This window comes from Suricata suricatta, chromosome 10 (genome assembly GCF_006229205.1).
Source record: "Suricata suricatta isolate VVHF042 chromosome 10, meerkat_22Aug2017_6uvM2_HiC, whole genome shotgun sequence".
Lineage (NCBI taxonomy): Eukaryota > Metazoa > Chordata > Mammalia > Carnivora > Herpestidae > Suricata > Suricata suricatta.
This window is the reverse complement of record NC_043709.1, coordinates 21,509,202-21,525,321: the sequence shown is the minus strand read 5'-3', so window position 1 is coordinate 21,525,321 and position 16,120 is coordinate 21,509,202. Positions and strand designations below refer to the sequence as shown.

General features: G+C 40.8%; 1 protein-coding gene across 4 annotated transcripts in view; it reads right to left on the bottom strand.

The window, feature by feature from the left end:
- The window catches only part of ANKS1B (ankyrin repeat and sterile alpha motif domain containing 1B), a 1,093,013-nt gene that overhangs the window by 69,370 nt on the left and 1,007,523 nt on the right, over positions 1 to 16,120 (bottom strand). For all 4 annotated transcript variants that reach the window (XM_029953701.1, XM_029953700.1, XM_029953698.1 and 1 more), the window contains 2 exons: positions 13,520 to 13,627; positions 11,290 to 11,469 (listed from right to left, as the gene is read on the bottom strand). In XM_029953701.1, coding sequence (XP_029809561.1) covers positions 11,290 to 11,469; positions 13,520 to 13,627 — 288 coding nt within the window. The remainder of the gene's footprint in view (positions 1 to 11,289; positions 11,470 to 13,519; positions 13,628 to 16,120) is intronic.

Below are 16,120 nucleotides of genomic sequence, written 5' to 3'. Positions count from 1 at the left end.
CTGGATGCTGGAGAGAATTTAAATCAATTGGGATCACGCTGTTTATTGCAATAGGGGCTATTTGTTCTGCCTCAAACTTTGGATGCCACCGTTACTGATACATTTTTCAGAACAACTAAACACCTAAAAACCAGAAATATTAACAACTCGTTCAGAAAAGCAGCGATCAACTTTTTTATCATAACAGGAATTGCTGCAGAGGAACTGGATTTTGCAGAGTAATACTGTTCATTGCCTGTAACATCTTTTTATACATTATGTTCCTTTCTTGCAAACTGAGGCTGTCATTTTCTTTATTTAAACCCATTTATTAATTAGACACTCAACACTGCTTCCTGCATCTGGTAAAAAAGAAGTATTGGACAAAGTCATTCATTCACCAATGTTGAGACCCCACTATCTCCTCATATTATCCTTGTGGGAAATATGGAAAAAAGAGGTCTAGTTGAATGATTCTTTTAAATGAGGCCCACCCAAGAGGTCCCTGGCAGAAGGCTGCAGTCTTTTTCTTCAGTTCTACCTGTTCAACACTGAAATCAACACATTGGAGAAATTACTTGAAAGGCATACTTTTTTTGAGGTAAGCTTTTTAAATTAGCACATCACAAGCTTGGGAAGAGTCACTGATACACTGAGTGTTGACCAAGCTTTATAAAAACATTGGTAGACTAGGAATTTTGGATAAACAACTTGACAAAACTGTTTTTGCTGAAAAGGAGTAATGTAAATGTAAAATCCTGCATTAAGGTTACACACATACACACACACACACACACACACACCACCACCACCACCACCACCACCACTGAGGGCTGAGAAGGGAGGCATGGCTCATGGCCATTGGTAAAGGCTGGGAAATTTTCATAAGGAAAAACTCAGCAGGAGTTAACAATATGTTAATGTTGTTAAGCATGAACTTCAAGGAATTAGATGTGCCCAGAGCTGAGGAATCAGGATGCTGTGAGGCCCATATCCCACTATCAGAATGATATTGGCAAGGAGCTAGATACAATTAATAGAGTAAGGGGAAGACATCAAATTGTCTTTAGTCTTAACTATTCTCAGCAAAAAGGAGCAGATTTATCCTTCATGTTTTCTGAAGATAACATTAACTATGTATTAGTTTTAGGAAGGCTTATTTCAATTCAACATAAGGCAAAAGTTCTATCAGTTAGAAATTGTCCAATGCTGATAGGGCTATTTCACAAAGTGGGGGCCACCTTTCCAGTGACAAATTTCAGCAGAAACTTGTGGCTATCTATTAAGGATGTATTAGGAGGGGTGCTGTGTTAAGTCACAGGACTAGATACATTTTCTGGTCCCTTCCCAACCTAAGTTTCTCTATTTTTCTTGAACAGAAGCACAGAAGAATCTTCTAGCCATTAACACAAGTTATCGCAAATTTTTGCGATGCTGCATTCAAATCTCATTAGAGACCCTATCATGTCTGGGCACCTGAGCGGTTCAGCTGGTTAAATGTTGAACTCTTGATTTCAGCCTAGATCATGATCTCATGGTTCGTGAGTTAGAGCTCTACATTGGGCTCAGTGCCAACAGCATGGAGCCTGCTTCGGATTCTCTCTCTCCCTCTCTCTGTCCGTACTCTGCTTGCACATGTGCATGTGCATGCATGTGTGTGCACGCTTTCTCTCTCAAAATAAATAAATAAACACTAAAAAAAGACAAAACCCACCACAGTGGTTAAAGCACAGGTTGTGAAGCACGACCGGGTCCAAATCCGGCCAGTACTCCTTACGAGCTATGCAGCCTTCAGTGTGCAGCATGGGCTCTCCATGCCTCAGTCTCCTCATTATGGTTGTGTTAGTCGGTGCTGCCTCTGCTGGTAACAGTGATGAGCTAACTACCAGATCTAAGCCAGGCAGGGGGTGCGCTACCGCTCCATGAAGTCTCTCTAAAAGATCTGAAGTCATCCTGACATGTGTCTAATCTAGAGTCCTAGAAACCTGTGGCTTTGTGGTGCCTATAACCTTATGCAAATTAATCTGGCAGCAAGATTTACAGACTGGTTATTATAGGGAATTCTAAAATGGTGAAGGAAGCGTCAGGCTTGCTGCTAGACAGCCAACATTATAAAAGAAAAAATCACTGTTTAAAATATAAAATCTAATGAAAGATTTTAATATATACTAATTCATAAAGTATATAAAAGTATTTTAATAGGGATATCATCCATAAATCCTTTCCAAAAGGCTCCAATGATAATTGGGTTCTAACACAGAAAGGAAATTCTTGTTAGACTTAAGCACTATTGTTTCCGTATCAGTGGAGAGGTATTAGTTTGGGCTTAGAAGCTGGAAAATAGAAATAATTTTGTAAGACTAAGTTAAATATTATGAGCTTTACAGTGCATTTATTCCCAGTTGTTTTGAAAAAGCATAGTATAGACGTTATCTCAAAATAATGATACTTTCTAATAAAACAACCCCAACATATGGCTTTACAGTTTGTAAAATACTTTGACAGCTGCCACTTGATTTATGCCTCACAACAGTAATGTGAGGTGGGCATTAATTCCATTTTAGGAAGAGAAAACTAAGACTTTGAAGGGCTAAGAGGCTTGTTCAGGGTTACAAAAGTAACAGATAACAGAGGTGAGATTATAATCCTGATCATGACTTCAAATCTGGTTTATTTAAAGATTTTATTTTTATTTATTTATTTTTATTTTTTAATATTTATTTATTTTTGAGAGAGAGAGAGAGCATGAGAGAGGAGGAGGGCAGAGAGAGAAGGAGACAGAGAATCTGAAGCAGGCTTCAGGCTCTGAGCTGTCAGCACAGCCTGATGTGGCATTTGAACTCATGAACCATGAGATCATGACCTGAGCTGAATCTGGACACTTAACTGACTGAACCACCCAGGCTCCTCTAAAGATTTTATTTTGAAATCTCTGCACCCAATGTGGGGCTTGAACTTACAATCCTGATATCAAGAGTTGCAGGCATGCTCTGGGTGCCTGGGTGACTCAATCGGTTGAGTGTATATATATAAATTCAGGTCAGGTCATGATCTCAAGGTTTGTGAGTTCAAGCCCTGCATTGGGCTTTCTGTCAGCACAGAGCCTGCTTCAGATACTCTGTCCTACCCTTTTTCTGCCCTTCCCCTGTGCATTCTCTCTGTCTCTCTCTTTCTAAAAAATAAATAAACACTAAAAAACCCCCAGTCATATGCTCCACTTATTGAGCCAGCCAGGCACCCCCAAATCTGGTATTTTAAAAAAGCCTCATCAAATTAAGTATGAAACACTGAAATCAATACTAATGTAATATAACAATTTCTCTATCAGACATTCTCAGAATGTCAAAGTGGGTTTATTCAGGTGCCTACTTCTGCCTGCATAGAAACTATTCCCATTTTTGGTCATGGCCCTTTGTCCATGGAAGGGACTCCTTTTCCACCTCTCAATCCGTGTGGTGCCTGTGAAGCTAAAACCACCTCCAGGCACATGACCTATGCCTGGCTAACCACCTCTCTCTCTCTCTTTCTATCAAACACACACACACACACACACACACACACACACACACACACACACCCCTACCTTTTTGTGTGATTAGCTTTGGACAGATAAGTGATCCAAAACAGGCGGATCTGAATAAATGGGACTCAATGATGGGACTACCGGAGGGGAACTCTTGGAAAGATAAGGTCTCTTTCTCAGTTTCAAGTTGAACAAGAACTGGATTTGAAACTCCCTCACAGAGAAAGCCTGTTTGGGAAAAGAGCCAATCCAGAGGGCGCAGAGCTATGACATGAAGAGCCAAAGAGTAAGACATTATATGAGCACCTGGACCCAGGTCTACTTGGACTCGGAAGTGAAATGATTCAAACACATGCCCTTTTTAACTTACACTTTGGGTTGGATTTTTATTAGCTGTGTACCTAGAAGAGTCCCTACTGGTATTTTACTTTAGCCATATACAAATGGAATTAACTGAGACAGGACCACACAATCAGCCATATTTCTAAAAAAAAACTCCTTGTCTTCATTTTTTTTTTTACATTGGAAAAAGAAAAGGAAGCAGGAGAGGGAGAATAAGAAGATTCTCCTACCCTTGAAAATTTATCAAGGTCAAATCATAACAGCCAAAACTCTGACCTGTGGAGCCAAGAACTGGACTGAATATAATGGGAAACATTCCAAAGATTTAACAAGTGGAAAAATAGCCTGGTGTGCCTCTTTGTGAATAAGCTGCTCACTGTCAGCAAGCCTAAGGCACCACTAAATATCATGAGGTCAATTCCACTGAAATAGGGTTTTTATATATTGTCAGCTTTCCTATTTGTTCAGTTGAAAATAGGATCTTTTCTACTGAACTTTCTTTAAAAATATCCATAGTCTGTTTTTAATTGGGAACATTCACTTAGTTAAGTACCAGGACATGGAGGGAAGGTGGAGGCATCAAACCTTCTCCAGCGACATGAACAGAGGTGTTTAGGTCTGACTGGCATCTGTCAGAACAAATTCCTGGTCATCTAATTTGCCTCACTGATGGACTTGACAAAGAATGAAAGAATCCAGACTTCAAGATAAGTATCAAAATCTAAAAACGAATCCATCTGCATGCTTTTCCCACTTCTTCTTCTTATTTTTTTTTTAACTGATATACAGGATAGACAGTAACATTTCAGTATTGCCCAAAAGACACTAAGCACATTGGAATTTCCAACCTCAAAGTTGTGACAGTGAGAGAAACATTTGTTTGAGAAGAGGCAATTAGCTGTCCACACTAATAAACAAAGGGTATGCACATCAGGTTTAATTCCAATTATGAAAGCAATGTTTTCCACTTGGGCTGGGACTAGATGGCTGGTGGTCTAGAGCTCTTGGCTTGAAACGGCACAGATATCAACATCCCAAGTTATCTCTGGAGCTGGTGTGTCAGCTTGTCAACTCGACAAGCTGTCAAATCAGAAGATCCTGATGGAAGAGCTTACTGAGTTTATTCTTAACTTTCTTTTTTGGTTATATATTATCTGTCTGTGCATAAGGATCAGGAGTTGCTCTTTAGACCTTCATGGAAGAAAATTTTGAAGTCATGGACAGGCTGAACCTTTCTGAGTAGTGGCTAGGTGATAAGAATTTAAATTAAAAACTAGCCATTAACTTTATGGGCATTAAAAAAATCTGATGTTAACACAGTAATAAGAAAACTTGTTAGTTTTAGGGAAAATTATTTTGCAAAATGCTATTCCTTTAACATAGTTGTGCTATTTTCTAAGAGCTGGTTCTGTAAATACCCATAATGCCGGAGCAGTGGGTAGAATTTGTAGAAAGAATAGACTTTCTCTCCCAGGGAAAAGTATGAAAGAATCAATTACCATCTCCCTTATTTCCCAAAGACAGCTAAGCATTTGCCTCATAGCTTTTTGAGATATTCATGCCTCTCGAGCTCATTTTGTGCACTGTATGTTTCAAGCAAGTTGTAAATTTCATTTAAAGAAAAAATAATCCCTTCTTTGTCACTTAATGTTTTACCTACCATGTTAAAATAATAACAACATGCCATTACTGTATGGTATACTTTACTACATACTTTCTTTTAAAGTTTTTGATTAAATTCCAGTTAGTTAGCATATTAGTGTCAGGTGTACAATATAGTGATTCAACAGTTCCATGCGACACCCAGTGCTCATCACAAGGGGAGGGGGGTGAGGGAACGAGTTGAACAGGTGATGAGGATTAGGAGTGCTACCTACTTTTGTGACTGGAATTTGTAGAGAATTATTCCATCTATCTTCGCTTCTCCTGGCTTTGTGATCACTACACAGATTCCTTCTCCATCATGAGCCACATCTTGGCAGCCTTCATATTTATACAATTCAAATAATAAAGAGGAAAATTCCAATTTCATTGTCCATATAAATTCTAAGCATGGATAATACTAGAACAAAAAGGGGCGCCTGGGTGGCTCAGTCGGTTAAGCGGCCGGCTTCGGCTCAGGTCATGATCTCACAGTTCGTGGGTTCGAGCCCCGTGTCGGGCTCTGTGCCAACAGCTAGCTCAGACCTGGAGCCTGCTTCGGATTCTGTGTCTCCCCCTCTCTCTCTGACCCTCCCCTGCTTGCGCTGTCTCTCTCTGTCTCTCAAAAATAAAGACACACACACACAAAAAATACTAGAACAAAAAGATGGCCTTTACAGAATTCTACAATCATCTGAGCGAACTCTTAACCTTTCTGATATCTTTGGTATTAACTGGCTCTATGATGAACCAGGGACTGAAAGGTGATATATCTGAATTTAGAGTCATATCATCTATGTATTTACACATAAATTTCTTATCTGATACACACAAATACGCTTTCACATAAATTATCTTACCTAATACACACACAACCCTGTGGCAGGATTTATCCACATTTTAAGAAAACTGAAGTTCAGAGAAACCACATGACTTGATACAGATCACACAGCCAGAAAGAAACCAAATCAGAACTCCAAATGAAGAAGCTACTAAGAAATCAGCATCCACTGTTTGGAGAAACCACACACAAGGACCTCTCTGTATGTGCAGTAAACCCCACCCCCACATACAAAGCTTTCACAAATACGGGTGCAGGGCAGAATTCTACCAGGCTGTGTAGAGAGTGTCCCCACCAAAAAGCTCAACAAATAACCATTATGGTTTTGCATTAAAGGGTTTTATACTGATTCATAAAAAAGCTGATTCAATAAGTTTACACTAAACTACTAGTGATTTTATACTCATTCTGCATGCTATGCCCACATAAGTGTAATCTATAACAGTATATAAGCTTGTATTTGTTGAACGGTTATGAAACTGTTTTATATAACTTAAGAAGAGTTATATCATTTAGGGGTGCCTGGGCGGCCTAGTCAATTAAGCATCTGACTCTTGGTTTAGGCTCAGGTCATGATCTTGTGGTTTCATGAGTTTGAAGCCCACATTGGGCTCCGCACTGGCAGCTTGGGATTCTCTTTCCCTCTCTCTTTGCCCTTACCCCACATATGCTGTCTATGTCTCTCTGAAAATAAACTTTAAAAATATTTATATTATTTAAAACAGACATGACAGGGTGTCAAGAGCCATAGAAGAACCAGGATATGGTCAGGTAGACAGAGCTTGAGTCTTGGCTCAAGCCATGAGGCACAGCCCTCACCAACCCGGGCTTCCTTGAGTATAGGAGGGACGTTGTGAGGATGAGATAAAAGTACATGGAATCTCAGGCGCGGACTTGGCCGTGGCAGGGCTTCTGTCTGGCTCCATTTCCATTTCTCCTCTTTTAACAATATCAACAGAATGAACATTTGGAGAACTAATATATTAAATGCTTTCAAATAAAGAAGTAACTGGTTTAGTCGTATTTATTAAGTAATGCTGTTTGGATCAAGAAACACTGGACTTTATGGTATCAACTTTTTACTGATTTAGGAGCAATTCAGACAAAGCCTTTGCAGTGCCTTACCTATCACCAGGTGAGTTCTGATTTGGTTTCTTTCTGTGTGACCCAGACACACAAGTCATGTGTTTTCTTAGTTTCCTTGTCTTCAGAATGTGGATAATGACTGTTTCTTAGGTTTGTGTGCATCAGATAAGGTAACTGCCCCCAAATACTGATATTTTTATTTAGATGAGAGCCTTTAAAACACAAGGATTTCTATATTATGGATTTTCCTCATTAATATCAAGCTAAAATTTATTCAAAGATACATATTTCTTGTACTATTCAGGAGTCCTTTTTATTTTGTGAAAATAAAAGTATCATTTCATTTTCCCATAAGTATTTTCTGTAAATGAAGGTAAATGGTAGTAAAGTTTCACATCGGGAACTTCTCTTTCCTTTCTTCCTAGCTTTGGAGAATGTGGCCCCTGAACTTGACTAGCCCCATTACTCTCCTTTACTATTCATTTTCAGAGTATTCTTACTTCTAAATATCACTTGAGAACATTTCTAAAGATGCGAGTAGGTCCTAAATGCTGGAAATATTTATCTCCCTTCTGATCGACTTTCCATATCTTCACTTTATTTTCACCACGACAGAACTCAGACTGAAAAGCTGATCAGCCACATGCTATGTGCACATGAGCAGTTGGGTAGGATACTTCGTTTGTATTCAAACAAGATAACAGATGTGAAAGTACTTTGAAAATTTAAAAGCTCTATAGGCATGAAGTTATTATTTTACAAACGTGAGTGTGACATTCATTTATCAGAGGCAGGGAAATATGGGAGCGTTTCAGAGCTTCTGGAGCTAATGAGTTTAATTTAGAATTGTAGGCCAGAAAAGCAATGTTTTCAGCATGACAGAAACCCATTGTCTAGATGTGATTATATCATTACATTTAGTGGTTTAAAACATGTTATTAGTACTGAATTCAATTCCATCTCTCACATACTCATTTAAGATAATTTGATGCCAGAATATTACTTATATCAGAATAAAAGCCAACAATAGCCACAGTATTTAAAAGCCGTTGGATTCCAAGACAGGTGTTTTTCATACTGGTTCAAACTGAACACTCCTAATGAAACCTCACTCTAGTGTTACTTTTGAAAATCATTTGCCAATGGACAAATTTCACAGTGGAACGGACATCAAATTCATCCCAATTTAACTGTAAGCATTGGTTTTTCCAGGTTAAGCAAAGCACTTCCAAACATCTACTGAGTAGAGTTTAAGTTTAAGAAGGCAACACTCCTATGAATTACTGCAACCACCAAAAGCTTGAGGTTTCTGGCCTATGACTGGAACTCCAGATCACTCCAGATTTTCTGGCCTGGTGATTTCCTCTTTAACTTTCCTTCTTTCAGTAAGCAAGCCTGAAGACGGACTTGTGTTGTTTGGTTAGGGGAGCCTTGCCTATGCAGCGGAAGCCCCTTGGGAGAAAGGCCCTGGGAAAGAGCCTCAGAGACCAAGCTCCTAGTTGGAAGGAGGTGTAACTAGCTGCTTGCTTACCAAAATTTTAATTTTTAATTCAAGTCTTTAGGAAGACCCAACTTTATTGGCTAAGCACATAGCCTCAGGGAAGAAATGTGGTGTAGGGAGAGTATGACAGGTTGCTAAAAAAAGCAAATGGATTTAAAAAATCGTCCTAGCAAATAACCAAAAATTTGGAAAGGATAGGAAAAAAAACTCCAATTCAGTGGATGAGTGACAGAAAAGCACTTAAATAAACTGTTCAACAACAAAATCACAGAGTATTTCATATTTTTGACAGGTTAAATCTTTAAAACTATTTTTAAAAGGTACACATTCATTACTCCATGATTTCTGGCATTTCTAAACTAGGAAACATTCTCAAGAGAAACAAACAAAAATCTGCAATTAACACAACCAAAAGAGTTGCCATCCCAGAATGCTTTTTTCTTATTGATTAGATTCCAGTAGTGCCATCTCCTATTTTCTCTGCTTTCTCTGCAACCAAAGTGTTGTATTGAGTGGCTGGATTTCAGAAAGGTCTAATACGCTCCTGGCTCCTGGCCTGTATCTACACCAGTCATCCGATTGCTGTGAGCAGTACACATGAGGAAAACAAGCACATCCGCACAGACCCTCTGTGCCTCTTATCGCATCCTCTCTCTGCTTTTGGACCTTTCTCATCTGGCCAGATACAAGTTCATTCAACTTTCTCAAGGGTGAGACAGTTACTGAAAGGGATGCCTTCCAATCCAAGTGATGGGAAAAACATCTGGACTATTCAACAGGAAATACTAGCCTATGAATCTCATGAAGGGCATAAGGGAGAAATCTTGCTAGATTATCTCTGAGTGTTCACACGCAGGCGGAGGAGTAATTAATTTCCTCTTTCAAAAACCTGTATTGTGTGCAGAAATGTCATAAATTATAGGAGGATCTCAGATAGGTGATTCTGTTTTTCACATTGGCACAGTCAACGGTTGCTAATGCTCTTTAACAAAGGATCCTCCTTTACCCAGGAAAGAGAAAGGTTCAGCAAAGACCCATTTAGTGCTAATACATAACGACTACATGGCTCAAACTTAAAACAAACCATGTCTCTGAAATGCTGTCATCACATAAACTTAACGACATATATGTGATCCACAAATAATAACAAGTAGCAGGAAATATATGAACAGTTTGGGGGATAAAAGCTTTCAGACTCTAAAAGAACATTAATGAAAACAAGAATAAGGATTAAAAGATAATACTTAACAAGAAAGAAAAGGAAAATTATTCGTTTCTTGCAGCTTGTACATTTTCATCTCCCCTTCAAGAAAAGATTCTCTGTAATCCTAACATTGCCAGTCCCTGCACAAAGAACCCAGAGAACAATTCAATATTGAGAGAGTTAAAAGGAGTTGCAATATACCAGACTCTCTCTCTCCAGGGCATCTGCAGGCAGAATAGCCATGGTTTCCAGAACATTCTCTTCACATTTTTCTTTCATGAGCGGCAGCACAGAATGTTTACCAAAGAGTTGAGAAAAATATTTAACAAGCAAAGCAAAGCAATTATAGTCGAATTTTCACCTCAAGATTCTCATCTTAGGTGTGGGAGGCAGAAAGAAGCCTCTTAACACACCAGTCTGAACCTAGAAGGAGGATGAAAACAGTTGATTCTGCCAGTTGTTGTCAACAAATCCCAATCTTTGACTCTCAGGGAGAAACACTGGAGTTACAGCTGCCCCTGTGAATGCGGGTTAGGAATGGCTCCACTGTTGGGTCTGACTGACTCTTGTTTCTGGGCAGCAAGCTGAGGGCACGCGAGACAGGGACACCTCTACCGAAACCACAGAAAGGGCTGAGCATGAATGATCTCTCTTTCCAGTCAGTTCTTAGTGTCAAGCAGCAGCATCACCTTGAACTACTCAAGGTGACACTATGAGATGATGCAGCCAGTCCCAACAGTGCGACACTGGTCAAATATGTTAACTGGGAAGGAAATTAACATCACAAGGAGTTACTACTTCCCCCCAACTTCTGCTCTGTCATTTAACCAATTTACACTTTATAACCCAGACTTTTATTATTCTTTTTCATTATGGTTTCATTCTTACACAGTATGATTCCCTTTGGCGCAAAGACTTTCTGGGGGCAATGAGATCAGACAACTTCTCTCATAAGACTGGATAACAAGGACCTGGGTATACACTCCATTCCCAGAAGGTGTGTTTCGCCCTGGTTTGAGCCAGTAGGGAATGGAGGCCACAGCGTAAGACGGCAAAATTCCAGTTGGGTAGACAGCAGGCATCTGCTCGCTATAAGCCAGTGTTCAATACCAGAATGCGTTACTCCACATGGGTGCAAGGCAAAAACATCACAGACGCTTGTAACACCTTACCTGGGCCATCTGCCTCTCCAGTTTTGATCGGGGAATATCATCAAAGTAGTTTTCATTTCTTCTCCTCCTTGCATCGCCCTGCATGATAATGTGAGGAACGTCTAGGGAGCCACCAGTGGTGTAAGTGCTTTGGCTAAGTGATGGAGACAACTGAGGAGGAGTGTGATTACCACTGGGATCCTGAATGGAAATACATCATGAAATAAATACCATGTTCTTGCGGCTAACCTTTGGTTTCACAAAATTGTGAAATACTGACAAGACAAACTGCAGGGGTGGGGAGTCATTTCTGAATCACCTGCTAAAGAATGGATGTCATTCTGTCATTTTATTAATGGCGTGGTCTAGGCAATACTTTTCCCCCTAAGTATTTCAGGTCAGAGGTTTAAGGATAATGTCAGGCCGGGTTTTCTTATACCAGTGCTATGGAGGAACTCAGGAGAGAGGCACCCATCTGCTGGGCACCCCTGACACTATCGTGTGTGTTTACAAGCTGCATCTCCATGTGGACAGTGTCCTCACTGTAGTAGATGCATGACAAGAGAGCCCCAGTGTGACTTGGTGGGTCTTGATTTTCCATTAAAGGGTGGTCCGGCAACTGGGCATGGAAGAGGACACAGTATGGAAACACAGCATGTCACATGCAGACTGCAGAGCAATGCATATAATGACAGGGGAATGTGTTTCAACAGCAATGATGACTCAAGCTGAGGGACACTGGTCAGAAGTCAGATAAGGGGAGGCAGACGGCTGGGCTCTAGGGTTTGCGAGTCAGAGGGTTGGACTGTGCTGACTCTCCAGGCCACTTCTCCCCCAGCTGTCCTGGGCCTCCTGTGACAGATTAAGATCCTGTACTTTTTCTTGGGAATCTCTGTCTATGATCTGTTCGTTGTTCTCCTAAATCTCTTCCAGGGAGCCGGAGGGAGAGGTTTGGGAGGGGAAGGAAAGACAGCAGAATAAGTAGGAGGAAGTTACTCATCTAAAGAGTAAACACTTTAGGATGTTTACACTGATGGCACCTACATCTTTACCTCCTTTCGTGTAGCAAAATGAAGGTAGGACAATAATCACTTTCTAGTCTTATTTTCCCTCTAATTTATTTGAGGCTTCCCTTACTGGGAAGAAAAACAGGTCCTACTTTTGCTTTCACATCCCCCAAGCCCCCAACTGGTTAATCTCCCAAGGTCCCAGTGTACCCCAATTCCGCCAGTGCTCAATGTTCCTGCTGGTCCCCTCCTCCAGCCACATTTCTTGCATTTCCTGAAATCACTGTGTATCTTCTGCTTTAAAATGGCATTAGACTCACAGTCTTACTAGCTTCTCTCCCGCCTGACCCTCTGCTATGCTGGCAGTAGTTACGCTGGTTGCTGAAGTTCACTGATAAGAGGCTTTCTACTGCATTTCATTGTTGGCAGTTACATCTAAGCGCCATGCTTGTGTGCACTGTTTGCTATCGCTGCCTTTGCTGACACGTGCAGAAAAGGGATCAGAAGCCAGTGCAGGATGAAATAAAGAGAACAGAGTTGGAACTCTCCAGCCAGTCATGGAGATCCCGGCTTTTTGATGAGTTTTTGAGAAGTTCCAACAGGACCTCAGGGAAACCAGTGACTGCTGGCTGCTCCTTCCCGCTGCCATTTTGCTGGTGATCAACTCTCATTTTCCTGTTCTCTCTGCTTTGCCCTGCTTGACTTTCTTCTCCTTCCACTTTATCTTCGTCTCCCTACTATGCTTTCTCTCTAGCTTTTCTGCTCTAGAATTCTAAAATATAGCTGAAACCATGTATTAATGTTCTAGATTCTTTATTCTTAATTTTCGAAGTGGGCAAAGCTGACAAACTTGTATTTCCTAAAGAAACAGGAGACCCTAAGGTTTACTTTCAATTGATCTTTCCTTAACTGCAGCCCTTGATTGATTTTCTTTCTGCAGGTTTGAGGAGTTTGACAGAAAGCTCATCTCTCACTTGGTGCGGATGGGAGTGTGGGAAGGGGGCAGAGGGAGTGGTTTGTCAGGCGTATGTCTAAATCTCAAAAAGATACATTTAACCAATTAAGAAAAATAAATCTCATCTTATACAACACAATCAAAAGTGGGATTGATTTTACACAAATAGGTAAGTCACATGGAAAACAGCCTGTACTTCTGATCCATTGCTTCAGTCACTTTATTTTATTGCACAAAATACTTTTTGAGGATAAGAGTGGAGGACAAAACGAACAACCTGGGCACTTACCCTGAGGGTGATGGACCGAGGGGGCTTCTGTGGTGGATCGTCGTGCAGCCTGTCTCCCAGAGATGCCAAAATACGTTTCCTGTGGCCAATCAAATTGATTTTTAAAACCTGAAACGACATATATTTGGGTTAAATATTTCATCTGAGAAAAACAATTTTACATGTGCTGAGAGATGAAAGAGTGAAGGGATGTGTGCTCTTGACTCTGCACCGTGACAGATGTGTGAAGTCAGGGCGGGCCCTTGAGTCCAGAAAGACGGGATTGGCAGGGGCAGAGTCCAGGGTAGTAAAGGAGTGGGGATCGGAAAAGAGAGCAGAGACACATCTCCTTCTGTGGGTGCTGCCTTAGAGTCTAGATCTCCACTCATCAACCACAGCCCTTTCCAGAGGTTAAGTCATGTTAACCCCCACGGCAGACAACTCTCCCATGGATAGTGTCCTACCGCTCTTAGAATAAAATCTGAGTCCCGACCTGGCCCCAGCTGGTTGCCCTCTGCCTCTCCCTGTGTCCCTCCATTCAAGATGCCCACACTGGCCTTCTCTGTCCCTTGAACATTCCATATTCATTCTTGCCATGGGGCTTCTATCCCTTTTGTCCATCTGCTTGGAAGGTCGCCACAAGATTTTCAAATGATGCCTTCTCATTCCTCTGGGGCTCAAGTGTTATCTCCTTCCTCTCACTAAGAGAACCAGGCCCTCAACCCCCATCACATTCTATTCCATGATCCTCTTTTTATCATTCTCTGAAATGACTTTATAGGTTCAGTGTGTGTTTGTGTGTGTTTGTGTGTGTGTGTGTGTGTGTGTGTGTGTGCGCGCGTGCATGTGCACGTACTCCCCAGGTAAACTTCCTGCAAGCAGGATTCTGTAGTATCTTTATTGTTAGGATTTCCCAAGTGTCTAAAGCAATGCTTGAAATAATAAGGTCTCAATGAATATGAAAGAATGAATGTCAATGTAGATGAAGGCAGCAGAGGAGGGTAGAGTCAAGCACTGCCCACCTGGGGGAAGACTCAAAGTCTCCTCAGAGTGGGATTTTGAGTCTGAGGGGGCTACAAAGGGCACATTGTGGAAGAGATGACAAAGCAAACCAAGACTTGTAGAGGGGCTCCCTCAGTCCGCACCCCTTCCTGGAGCTTTGCAAATGACACCCCTTCAAGCATCCCAACATCCCTCTATGGAAGGGGTTCTTCTTGCTTTATAGAAGAGGAACCTGAAAGTTCAGGGTAGTTAAGTAGCCTATCTAAGGGCCAGTACATGGTGGCTTTGGGATTTCAGTGAGGTTTGCCTGATTCCAAAACTTGTTTTACTTGAAGGTAAACGGCAAGGTTTGGGCACATCTCCAAATATTGCTGATGTTTTAATACAGCATATTATTAATCCATTCATAAAAAATGCATTTACCTCTTCTCTGCCCATGTGCAGTTCCAAGACAGAACTGGAACTATTTCAGTAACTAGTTCCTAAAGTACACTACCCATAGTGTAAGCGATCTAAAAAAAAAATCTCTCTTTTCAAGTTTTAAAGAGGAGAGGTGGCATTCTCTGGCATTCATCCTGCACTATCTTGAATTTTTATTTGCCTATTTGTCAGTTAGCCTATTGGCCTTTCTGCCCACATTGATTCAGATTTTAAAGCAGCAGTGTGCTCTATTCCTTTCACATCCACTCTGACCCATGTCTGTCGATGATGGGGATGGCAAATGTTAATCAAGGTGAGTGTCCACACGCACCACATCCCTATGATTTTGCAAACCTTTATCTTGCCAGGCTAATGCATCCTGATCTTTGCAGTTCACCTCCATAAAGCAGCTCCTCTTCCCCACAGATCATTTTAGTCATTTCTGTACCTTCTCTTACCCTTTACAGCTGCTTAAGGTTTGTCCATCAAATTACAACATTCCAGGCATAAGTGAACCATGGCTTTATACCTGGGCAGTACACTATTTTCTGCTTTGAATGTACCCTTTTAAATGTCCTTTCTAAGCCCTCCTGATTCTGGCTGGCCTTTCAGCTGCGGGAGGAAAAACTAGGGGCAAAAATATACACTGTAAAATCTCTTAACTTTGTCACAGCTGATAGTTCAAAGCCCTTTAATCTTGGAAAGATGGTTTGTATTACTTCTCCCTAAATTCCTTATCCCACAGTCGTCCATGCAGACACCCGTCTGCTGTCCTCCTCCCTACTCAGGTAACCTGTGTTCTCTCCCTGCATGCATTTTACCTGGCTAGGCACTTCACTACCTGGAGGGGTTCTGCAGGGTTTGCAAATCTAGAATTTTACCATATACTCCTCAGATGATTTATAAATATGCTAAATAAGGATGGTCCCAGTGTCCATGAACTTGTGGACAACATGGTTTACACAATCCAGAGAAATGCACTCATATCTTTGCATTGTTTCTTTTTTTGTTAAAAAAGCATCAAGATCAAAGAATTCCTCCATTTCAGAAAAATATAACATTAACCTTTTCAAATGTATTTGCAAGCCTAAAAAACACCACATTTTTCTCATTCTCTTTTATTCTTATTCTGAATTATTTTGCCAAATGCTTCTGTTGAATATAAATTCCTCCCATAAAATTTCCACTGTCTTCCTCCCA